Source organism: Mastigoproctus giganteus, chromosome 11, assembly GCF_048544385.1.
Source record: "Mastigoproctus giganteus isolate SK-2022 chromosome 11, ASM4854438v1, whole genome shotgun sequence".
Taxonomy (NCBI): domain Eukaryota; kingdom Metazoa; phylum Arthropoda; class Arachnida; order Uropygi; family Thelyphonidae; genus Mastigoproctus; species Mastigoproctus giganteus.
Window position 1 is genome coordinate 166,218,106 of NC_143585.1, and position 12,593 is coordinate 166,230,698.

The window sequence follows — 12,593 nt, forward strand, 5'->3', positions numbered from 1 at the left end:
GAATTGGCTTGTGTTTTCTAAATTATTTTAGGAACGTTGCTTCAACCCTCTTCTTTATCTCCCCCCCCATTTTACTTTCATTTTTTGTTATTATATATTTTATTTTAGTTATATATACACATGTTACTAACGTGTACTGTTTCTGAAGAAGCAGACCATTTCATAAAAAAATGACAGCTGTAACTAATAAAATGGCTATTTAGCGTATAAATTTTTTGTGTGTACTTATTTGTTTGTTTTTTGTGATCTATTGATGCTCTTATTTTTTCTTTCTTTTACTAGATGGCAGAACTACAGCTGGTGTGTACATTGATTTTTCTTCTTGCTGTTGTACTTTGCCATTCTGAGGCGTCTGAAGTAAACTGCCCTCATGAAGAGAATAGATCTGAAGTTTTCATGAAACCACTTGATGGCTGTAAGCTCAAAAATGGACACTTGTACACAACTTGTGTGCTCCATTTTGTATACGCTGTTCCAGATGAGACGCTGGTATTGCCACCAGAAATATTTAAGTTAAGCACCTCATTTAGATCCTCCGAAAAGTTTGAAAAGACTCCACGATCGTATTGTTTAAATGTGGATCGTTTGACAATAACGAAAATTCTAGGCAGCAATCGTCCTTTGTCGACCTTTTCGCCCTATTCTTTTAACTGGCAAAAAGATCTTCACTTCCTTTTGAAATTCATAAAAGATATAAATATTGAGATTAGCTTTCAAAGAACACTGCAACCTTCTGCTGGAATAGCTAGAATAAATCAATCCACGTCAGCTCATAATCTGATTGAAGATGAGGGGCAGAACTGTCTGTGGGACATCAGAGCTTTTACGCTCAGTTTTTCCGCTGTTCCTGTAGCAGATAAATATTCCGAACTCGAATATGTATCGTTCTTCTTGCAGCAACTGGGTCCTTATTTGCAGATTGCAACATTTGAAAACATAGAACTAATGCTAGAAGATGACGTTACCCAAATATCTTCCAAATGGATTGGTTTACTTGCCAGTTTTGACATACGAAGAATCTCTTTCCCCAATGCAAACATTTCGTATATTAAAGCCGTACCTCTTCCTATTCAATTACGGCTTCTGGAATTTCCGCATGGCAAATTAAAAGAAATAGATGCAAAAGCTTTTTACGAATTGACTAATTTAGAAGTACTAAACCTGACTGGAAATATATTAGAATTCATCCCTGAAGCAGTTTTCTACGTTGATTCGCTGAAAACCTTAGATCTCTCCTACAACAAACCTAATCAATATTTCACAGTTGAAACGAACACTACAATCTCATCTAGCCTTACTAATTTAAATATTAGCAACACTCCCATAGCCAAACTGCTTTCCAGTGCATTCAAGAAATTTCCTCTCCTGAAACGTCTGCAGTTAAGTGATTGTTCTATAACAGACGTCTCCGATTTAGCTTTTTATGGTTTGCAACAATTAGAAGTATTAGATTTATCAAAGAACCTTTTAAATTCTCTCTCTGCAAACAGCTTCGATGGGCTTTCTTCGTTAAAAGAATTAAATCTCGCTGAAAACAATATTGTGCTGCATTCCTCTTCAAGTCCCTTTGCTCCACTAAGCAGTTTACTAACTCTGGATCTCTCCAAAAACAATATTAGTACGCCATCTAACACAACGTTTGCAATAACGACTCTGGCCAGTCTTGATTTACAGAACAATAATATGGACATGTGGGAAGATCCCTTGTTTTCGTTAATGCCTCTTCTCGGCTATTTGAATCTAAATGGAAATCGTATGAGAGCAATGACAGAATCTATGGCTAAAGATACGAAGCATATTGACTATGTCAGTATGTGGAAGAACCCTTTTGACTGCAGTTCTTGCAACCTGCAGGTATTACAAGAATGGATAAAAAACAGAACGCCTTCCGACATCAAAGATACTAGATACGAATGTGAGGTGCCGCTTGAACTTAAACAAACTCCTGTTTCTGATGCTCCATTCAACGTTAAAGTATGCATCATTATACCTTTTAATTATCAGATGCTCGTTCTGCTTCCCTTGGCATGTCTTACAGTTATTCTGGTAGTCGTAGCTACGGCACTCTATTATCACCGCTGGTCGGTAATATACCTGTACAACTGGTGTCGCTTGCGGACGATGAAATATCAAGAATTGGTAACTTATGAACAATTCAAGTTTGACGCTTTCGTTGCTTACAATTCTGCCGACATTCGTTTTGTGAAAGACCAGTTAGTTCCGAAACTAGAACACCCTTCAGTTGGCTTGCGCCTTTGCATCCCCGAAAGAAACATACTGCCAACGTTAGAACGCACAGAAGTCATTGAACACGGCATTAAGTGCAGTCGTAAAATAATTATTATATTGTCCGAGAAGTTTATAGACAGTGATGGGAGTGATAGTGAATGGGGGATGTTTGAAACAAATGTAGCTTTGCTTCGTCTTTTCGAAGAAAATAGAGACTGTCTTATATTGGTTAAGCTGCAGGAGCTCCCCGAACAGAAAATAAGTAAAAAGCTGAAGTATTTAATCGAAACAAGAACCCATATTGAATACCCCACAGAAGAAGCTGCGGTTCCTCTGTTTTGGCTGAAGATGCAACGAGCCTTACTGAAGCCCATGAAACGACTCGATCTCATTCCTACTTAGAACCGTCCCGCTGTAATCAGTTTCTTTTACATGTTTCAAGAAAAACTAAATTCTTGATCCACAGTTGTTCTGTGAAAACTATCAATGAACAGAAGGGAAGTATTCAGAAGTGTGGTGACTGCTAATTTTGCATTCCGACTTCGTCTTTCAGTATTATACGCGAACCGAGAACATTTCTTTTTGCGCATCCGCCATATTTCCCATTCATTCTCCCAATCAGCGCATGGCAGCCATCAATATCCAGTGCTTCAGTGACGGTATGCGATATCTGGATAACCCATGTGATATGTAGGAAATTTATGGACATTGCACATGTTCATATGAAAGTGAAATGGAAACGGCGGTTAGTTTTAAATCCTTTTAGATACGGTATTCCTCACTCATCAGGTAAACGTCAGTTTTCATGATTACCTACAAGACTATTTTGAATTTGCATCAAGCGCAATTAAGAATTTGAAGGGCAAAGAATATAGAGTCGCAAATAGATTTAATAGATATCGTTTTGGGAGCATTATGTGATTTTTTTCATATTGCGAATTTTATCCTGATTGCTAAATGCAGGGTTTCAATTATTTTTTGTTCTAGTCAATGGATACCAGATAAGCGGCTGAGAGCGAAAATGACGATTAATTCCCTATTTCTGAAGAGGAATCGGTTTTTTTTTTTTTTGAGACAGATTCTTCTCTCGTATCACTTAACCGCTAAAGCAGGGATGTCCAACTTGCGGCCGACTCCATCTAATTGTGCAGTTCGCTGTCATGCCTTATGTACTATGCGTGCCTTCGAGTTTAAAACTACCATGTCTGTGACATGCAGATTAGCATTCTGAAACGTGTTTTGAAGCACGCCAGTTTTAAATAATTGGCTAATAAAATATCCGTTTTAAGTAATATTAGCTTTTTCTGTTTCTTTCTTATGATTTTTTATGTGACTTACTCAACATTTAACAATGTTATTATAACCATATAATAGAGTTACTAGTGTTAGATGTTATTTAATAATTATTGTATTTTCGTTTTGGTAATTGTAAAAAAAAAAACTAAACTGTAAATATAAACATCAACAAAAATTAAATTTTATTTAGAAAAATGCGTAATAATAAGGAACTGTTCGTGCGACCCTCGACTTTTCAGCATATTATCTGTTTTGTCCCATAGTCAAAAAAAAAAAAAAAAAAGGTTGGACGCCCCTACGCTGAACTGTTGATATCAAGAAAAAAGTTAAGATGCCGTTTGAAAAACACCCGGCATTTTATATAAAATTAAAGCAGAAAAATGGGTGCATGTAAAATCACAAGGGAAATTATTCAAAGTGAAATTATCTTACCGTCCTTAACGGTTATTGAACAAAAAAATAAAATAATAAATTCATTAATTACTTAGAAAAAAATGCATCTACCTGCAAAGTGCTCGGAAACAAAAACAAGTTACGTAATTTACGCAGTGCGTTATATTTCAGGCGCGTTAAATTTTTCATTCCTAAATTAACTACTTAGTTAAGAAAGGAGGAATTACCTCTGATGGCTTGTAGAACACTTCTGTGCTGATAATCTCCGTTGTTGAATCAACTATACAAATAGTTTACACGTATTCGTGCGGAATACGTAGACAAAATCAGTGATCCAATGCACCACGTAAACGGAGGAGCGTTAGCTTCCCACATATATAATATAGTCAAATACTTCAGAGAAACCATAAAGTTTGGGATAAAAAATCGACGATTCGCTATTTAACAACCTAAAAGATTGAACACTTAATGATAATGACAATCTATTTTCCCTAGATGTCACCTCTTTATATACCAACGTGAACGTCGAATACACCTTGGACATTGTCTGAGACATGCTAAACAATAACTCCTTATCTATTAACCGTACAAAACTCCCGATTACAGCTATTTTCGATTTGATAAAACGTTTAATTGAAGCCAATTATATCACCTTCCAAGATAAAGTTTTCAAACAGTTTTTCGGCCTACCCATGGGATTAAATCTAAGTGGTTTACTAGCAGAAATATACCTTACCACTATTGAAATAATACATTTAACACCCTTTCTTCCGCGTGTTACCTACTAGGGTAGATATTGCATCACAGATGCGGGGCCTATACAGGACATTCTACAGAACTTTAATAGTATCCATGCAAGATTAAACTTTACACTAGAAACCAAAAATACTGAAACAACATAGTTACATTTTTTTTTTAAATTTCAACCTCCCTCGGGATATGAACCAAATCCAATTTGGCATATACAGAAAGGCCACCAACACTGGAATGCTTCTTCATTACAATAGCTATCAACCTTTTGCCTATTAAAGATCCATTATTCTAAATAAATTTCTCAATGCCTACAAATACTCTCATCTGAATCAGCCCTAAACACTGAAATACAAATATTAAGAAACAGTTCAAAATAGAGGTTACCCCCTACCTATTATAAACGAAATAAGGTTACAAGCAAAGAACAGATTACACAATACCATACCAGTCATCAATAATAATAACATAAAAAATATTTTATAGCTTTACCGTATATTGAATAATGGTTCAAACAACTAAACAGTATTTTCAAAGACAATTCGAAATCATAGCCAAACCCACAATGGAACTACATTTTCCCCTTAAAGAGAACGAAGGCCAGTCCTCTACGGCGTCCCAATTAAATGATTTAGTCTACAATGTATCAGCGAGGATTGAAACTCTTCATACGGGATCTAATAACTGTACACTCAGTACGAGAATGAAGCAACATTCATCGTCCGTCCTTTCATCCCGCTCCTCTGCTTCGGAACTTGCATTCCATGCGGTCAGTGAAAGCCACACCTTTCTGTTCAACGAAGCACAAATTCTCAGCATCCAACATGATTACACCAAACTATTAATTTTGGAGATACTTGAAATTAAATTACATCAAAATTCAGTCAATGTACGTCACCCCTACCCCATCTCAAATTCATGGTCCTTCACACGCATGCGCTAAGATTGCAACTAATCTCGATGCTGTAATTTCCGTCCCAATACTTAGGCATGATTACAGGAAAGTGAAATTCCGCAGTTTCACTTTCCGTAATCATGCCTCTGGTCGAAAAGGCCCGTCCGCTTCAGGGAAGTAACAAAATTCTTTTAGTTTCTTAATGTTTCAGAGGATTCTTAATGCTTTTTTATGTTTTAATATTTGTTATTAAAGTGTTAAAAGAATGGATCCGCTACTTATTTGGTTTCAAAGCATTTAAATTATTTTTTAAAAATGCGGACTTATTGTATTCTCTCACTCAAAGATTAGGGTTGGTGATTCTTTGTATTTTGGAGTCTGCGGGCCTCCGATTCCATGGTGCATTGGATCATTGATTTTGTCTACGAGGGTGCAGAATACATGTAAACTATTTGTATAGTTGATTCAATAACGGAGTGTTGACTCAACACTCCGTTGTTGAGAGCGCAGAAGTGCTCTACAAGACATCATAGAGACAATTCGTCCTTTTCTTAACTAACTGATACATAACGTAGAACATATTGAGCCATTGCAGCTCTGATATCTATTAATTAAATTAACTACATATTTTCTTTCTATGATTAATAGAGGTGATAAGTAAATACCGTATTTTCCGGACTATAAGACCTACCGTTTTTGTAAAGGCAAATTTTGGTAAAATATTTTATTGCGTGCATCAAAACAAAATTCGCAAGTGGTTGCCAAACAAAATATCAGTGTAAAACGAATTTACTTGTCTAATTCCCAAAATTTCTCTGCTATCATACTCTTCATTATCAATACTATTATCTGAACTTTCCTCAAAATGGGGCATCAGCTTCAGTACCAACAAGGACGTTGATGATTCTACATTTCTTGAAGACTAGTTTTTAAAAGGACGTAGGATTTTATTAAATTTTGCTTGGAAACGAAGGACGAGTGCTTGAGTCATGCTTCATTTGCATGCTTCATTTGCAAAAAAAAAAAAAAAAAAAAATAGGTTTGTGTGATCCCAAACAAGCTTACCCAAAAAAAAAAAAAAATCCCTGCATGTACCTACTATACCTTCGAACAAGGCGAAATTTTAAAAAATATTTCCTAAATTTCTCTTGCCTCTCAGGGGCAATTTAGGCGACATTTTCTAAGAAGAAAAGTGCATCTTATGTTACGGGAAATACAGTACTTAATTATCTTGTTATCAGCTAATTACTAATTGGTTAACTAATAGCATATAAAAGTAAATTGTTCTCACTTCACTGTATAATTCACAACTTAATATCCATTCATCTTTTTTAATAAAAATTTGGTTATTTCCTCCTGCAAATTTTTAATAAAAATGTGTCGTGTATTTCACGGATATTTCGTGATATAATGAAATAAACAAATAGCTGCATGTATTTGTTTGTATTTATTTATATTTGCATGTATTTATTCGTGGGTGTTAATAACAATTGGGAGAAATGCATATTTAACGTTTTAGCTGTGATTAATATACTAATCAAATAAGTATTAGTATTGCAAAATGATGCCAGAAACCAGGGGAAAAAAATAATAAAATAAAAATGTTTAAATAATCGTACACCTATTCATCTTCTCTAATAACACTGGCTAACATATAAAATGTTACGAAAACGAAAATACTCAATCTTGACTAAATTTATGCTGCTGAACACGAAAATCGCATTAAAATTTGGCATTTGGCTCTTGTCTTCGAATTAGTTTTGGTCTCAGATTAACGAGTTGCCCTCCAAGTTATCAACTACGGCTCTCGTAAAACGCATGGCAACACCGCAGTTTCAGTAGCACCGCACTCTTTTCTTTAATCAGTGACTCCATTATTTTACACGGAACTTCTGTTCCGGGTAAAATAATGGAGTCACTGGTTAAAGATGCATTACAGGATTATCTAGACAAGAGTGCAGCAATAATTGAGACAGAGCATGGGTTTGTTTACTGGAAAGTCTTGTCTGACAAATTTGATAGGATATTATGATGTGGTTACAAAGGAACAGGATGCAAAAAATAATTTTGATATCATATATTTGGATTTCAAGAAAACTTTTGACACTGTTGCGTATGGAAGACTATTGTACAAATTGGAGCAGAATGGTATTAAGGGTAAGTTGCTACAATAGATAAAAGGATGGTTAAGTGGGAAAAGACAGGGTGGTAATCAATTGGTGCTGCTCTTCGAGGACTAATGTTATTAGTGGAGTCCCACAGGGTTCGGTGTTGGGTCCACTGTTGTTTTGTATATTTATCAGTGATATTGATAAAGGTATATCAGGCTTAGTGTCGAAGTTTGCAGATGATACAAAGGTTGGAAGGGTTGTTAATGACAGTAATGGCAGTGTGCTACTGCAACAGGATCTAGATAATTTGGGCAGATGGGCTAAGAAGTGGCAACTGAAGTTTAACCTTGACAAATGCAAAGTACTGCATATGAGTAGAAGTAACCCGAGAGAAAAGTACCAACTGTGTGGTACTACACAGTTGGTGGTAGAAAATGAAAAAGGCCTTAGAGTAATTGTGCAGTCAGATATGAAGTTTTCTGAACAATGCAGACAGGATGCCAGGGCAGGTCATGGGGTTTTGTCAATGATATAATAGGAATTTTGCTAGCAGGAAAAAGGAGGGGATTGTCCCTCTGTATAAGGCAATGGTCAGGCCAAGCCTTGAGTACTGCGTACAGGTCTGGAGGCCTCTTTTAGGAAGGATGTCGATTTGCTTGAACGTGTACAGAGAAGGGCAACAAGATTGTTGTGGGGAATGAAAGGATCCACTTATAAAGAGAGGCTTAAGGTCTGAAAATTGCAGTGGCTGGAGACTAGGCACCTGTGCAGTGATCTGATTGAGGTGTATAAGACATTGAATGGGTTGAGCACGCTGAATTCTGATGGGATCCTTCCACTTGTTCAGATTACGAACCTAAGGGGACATAAATTCAAATTAAGAAAAGATAGATGTAGAATAGATGTGCGGAAATTTGCCTTTAGCCAGTCGGTGGTTAATTGTTGGAACAAATTTCCATCTGTCGTTGTGGAAGTTGATAGGTTGAATAAATTTAAGGTGGAACTGGACAGGCATTTGGAGGGAATGGTGTTTTTTTTTTTTTTTTTGGGCTGATGCTGCATAAGCTCATACGCTTGCTTTCTTACATCACATGCCACTACTATTACGCGATCGGCAACCGTCACCTCGCTCTGTATCATGTGATAAGTTGTTTACGCCTCAAATGCGTCTTGAACTCTGCTGCAGTAATCCTCCAATACGGCTATATACTGGATGATTTGTTCTCTCTGAGATTCCTATTTTTTGCGAGGTATTTATCTTGTTCAAGATTAATATGCTCTGTAATATATGTGTGTGTGTGTGTGTGTGTGAATTGTCCCGATGACTTCTGTTACGTATGTGGAGAATTCACGTTAGCTTCAAGAAAGCGTCCCTTAACCGGAGCCATAAAAAACGCCTACTTTTACTTTAGGTGTAAAGCAGGCGACCAGGACAAGAACTGGGCACCGCACATATGCTGCACTACTGTTCATCATAAATAAAAGCGTGGGTGAATCGAAGGGACGGTTTCATGCCTTTCGCAGATGATATGGAAGGAGCCAACAAATCACGTCGCAGACATACTTCTGTATGTTAGAAAAGGGATGACAGTAAACGAAAAGTGGACAGTGATGTATATACCAAATATACCATCTGCAATTCGTCCCGTGCCTCACGGTGAAATACTACCTATTCTTGAATCACCCGACCGTTTTTCAGTACATTCTGATTAAGACGAAGACACTGAACATCAACTTGATAAACACAAAGAAGTACAGCAGCCGTCTATGTCAAGAGATCCACCATTTTGCCCAAACCTTTATCCTTCTGAATCACAGAAGAGCACAGAAAGTGAGCTTAATGACCTCATCAGGAATCGCGAACTGCTGAAGAATAGGGCAGAGCTTTTGGCCTCGAGGCTACAACAGTAGAGCTTCAACAGTAAAAGTTGTACAACACTACAACTTCTACATCATTCTGTGAAAATGAAAACATTTCGTACTCGAAATAAAGACTATGATAAATTCTATCAAACAGAAGGTGAACTCATTGTTTGTAAGGATGTCGATGGTCTCATGACAGCAATGAAGATGGGGCGTGTTCCCAAAGAATGGCGACTATTTATATACGCTTTTAAGATTAGCCTTAAGGCTGTGTTATTACACAATGGAAATATGCTGCCTTAAATTCCTCCTTGCGTAAGCCGTCCACAAAAAAAGAAATATACGCAAACGTGGAGAACATCCTCTTAGGTGTACAAATTTGTATATTGTCAGAAATATGAGTGGCAGATATGTGGTGATTTAAACGCAATCGCCATTTTAATAGGACCACAAAAGGGTTACACTAACTATTGTTGCTTTCTGTACGAGTGGGATAGTCGTGCCAAGGATATGAGACGAGGAGTTGGCCTCAACGAAAATCATTAACACCTGGAACGAAGTAGCAGCATATGAACTTCTGACATCTAGACAGACCTTGATAATCTCATTGTGCAGCTGCTTATGCTTGTCTTATTCGGGGATTAACAACCTGTGTGGGATGCCCACATTAACAGAAGTGTCATAGAGCATATGCTCACTGAGAATAACCTGTCCATTCTAAATGTGGGAGCTAACACTTACCGTACGTTTTTCTGCCATTGATCTTATTATCTGCTCCCCCTCTTTCTTCCCTTCACTTATTTGTGAGGTGGAGGTGAACCTGTATGGAAATGATCACTTCCCTGTGATAACTACCCTAGTTAATGGGAGACTGTCTTCCATTTAGGTTACCACGGTGGAAATTGAACAGGCTGATTGGAATGCATTTCGACACCTGGCAGAATTTGACATCACTAGAGTCTCCCAAGAGTCAATCAATAATGCAGCCAAGTATGTACAGTTGCAGCTGCATGAAAATATTTTTCATGCACCTGCCATTCCAAAAAACATCTACCCAGTTTTCAACTTTTCTGAAACCATGGTGGAATACAGAATGCACAGCAGCAAAAATGGTTAAAAACAAAGTTTCGGGAGGGTGATGTTTCGACGATATCCTACCATGACCAATCGAATAGCCTTTAAACATGCACGGGCCAAAGCATGCTACATTCGCCATCAGTTGTCGAGTTTTTAGGAGCATTAGCAACTAAGGCCATATTGCTCCGGGGATATGCGGTGGTTATTCCCTGACCTTTCAGCATTCTCCATATTTGGTTGTCACGGGCTCGAGCCCCGGTCTAATCAAGAAGCGTGTGCTACGCACTGCTGCTCCTGCCCACCTAGCTACAGAGGCGCCTTGGCCATCAGGGTCGAATGGAATCGTGGATCTGTTTCGTATCATCAATTAGCCAGTCCACTCTCACTAAAGTGGTCTCGGATAAAATCCATAAAAATATACATCTTACCCTTCATCGATCCTACAACATAATGAATGCACTATTACAGAGCCAACTGCAATAGCTGTACTAGCTATTGCAGTTGATTAAGCGCCTCTCGGGGAAACATTTTCTAATATCTCTGCGATATCTTCCTATTCTCCAGAGTTTTTCTGGTCCTGAAACATAAAAATGAAAAAGAGGCACTTAATTTTACATCAAAGGGCCTTTATCCCGACTATGGCGTCATACATTATACAGGAACTAAAAAGCTCTCGCCCTTGCTAAGGCAAGTGCTGTTGGACCAGATGGCATCCATTGTAAAATGATTAAGTGCCTCTCAACAAAATCTATGGATCACTTGATCCTTTAAAACAGAATCTTTACTGAAGAGCAGTTGCCTGATGCATTGACAACCGTTCTTACCTTTGTGAAGCCAGGAAAGGATCCTAAAACCTTGCTAATTATCGTCCTTCCTCTCTGACGTTTGTGCAAAATTCTGGAAAGAATTGTTAGTTTTTGTTTAATATATTATATAGAATCAAATTACCTCTCCAATATCCAGGCAGCTTCTGAAGGAACAGGTCCACTTTGGACAGTCTTATTAGAATGGAAACATTCATCCTGGGTGCTTTTCTACAACGAGAACATCTTGAGTTTATATTCTTTGATATGGAGAAAGCGTATGACACAACTTGGAGATTTGGCATCTTAAAAGATTTTTATGGCCTCGATCTTAGAGGGCATCCCGTTTTTTTCATTAAAAACATTTTAGCCAATAAGTATTTCCAAGTTCCTGTGGGATCCTCGCTCTCTCGACTCTTGCCAACTGGAGGGAGTAACGCAAGGATCAGTATTAAGTGTTATGCATCCAAGATCCTGGTGGAGGAAATCATCCATGACCACGTTCAAGAGCAGTGGGCCTAGTACAGAGCCCTGTGGACAGCCTCAATGTACCTGGCACGTCGTTTGACAGAAAGGTGCTCGGACTGTGATTTTGCTATTTGAGAAAGATTGTCTTAAACAGTTGTACAGGTTTATTAGCAGGTTTGCCTTTCTGAGCCTGCCAAGGATGCTCAGCCACCATAAGGTGTCGAAGTCCCCAGCAAAGTCGATGGAGATGAGTAAAAGATATTTTTGGTTGCAGGTCTTTGTAGTAGTGATGATGTTGTTCAAGGCGTCGGTGGTGGACTTCTCTCAGCTGAAGCCGAATTGATTGTTTGAAGCGAAATTGGCAATGTTGTAGTGGTTCTCAATTCTTTGTCACAGAAGGTATTCTATTGTTTTGCTTAAGACAGATAATAGGGCTATGGAATGGTAGGAGTCAAGTAGATCCTGTTTCTTCGTCGGATTTTTTAGGATTAAGCATACGCTTGCTGTTCTCCAATCAGTTGGGATCCATCCCATGCGGAGGCAGTGGTTGATTAGGTTCAGGAGCAGTTCCGGGGCATATTCGATGGTTCCCGGCTCCAAAAGGTCCAGGCCTTCTTGTTTCTAATTTTCTGGGCTGCGTGGTTGAGGTCTAGTTGTGTGAGAGGTTCTTCAGTCCAATCCGACCGGTATTGTTCGTTGTCCTCACAG

General features: G+C 38.0%; 1 protein-coding gene across 2 annotated transcripts in view; it reads left to right on the forward strand.

The window, feature by feature from the left end:
• Positions 1-3,557, forward strand: part of LOC150078554 (uncharacterized) — a 67,475-nt gene extending 63,918 nt beyond the window's left edge. For both annotated transcript variants that reach the window (XM_090384980.1, XM_090384981.1), the window contains exon 2: positions 283-3,557. In XM_090384980.1, the coding sequence (XP_090241106.1) occupies positions 283-2,631 (2,349 nt within the window). In that variant the 3' untranslated portion in view covers positions 2,632-3,557. The remainder of the gene's footprint in view (positions 1-282) is intronic.
• The last annotated feature ends 9,036 nt before the right edge of the window (positions 3,558-12,593 follow it).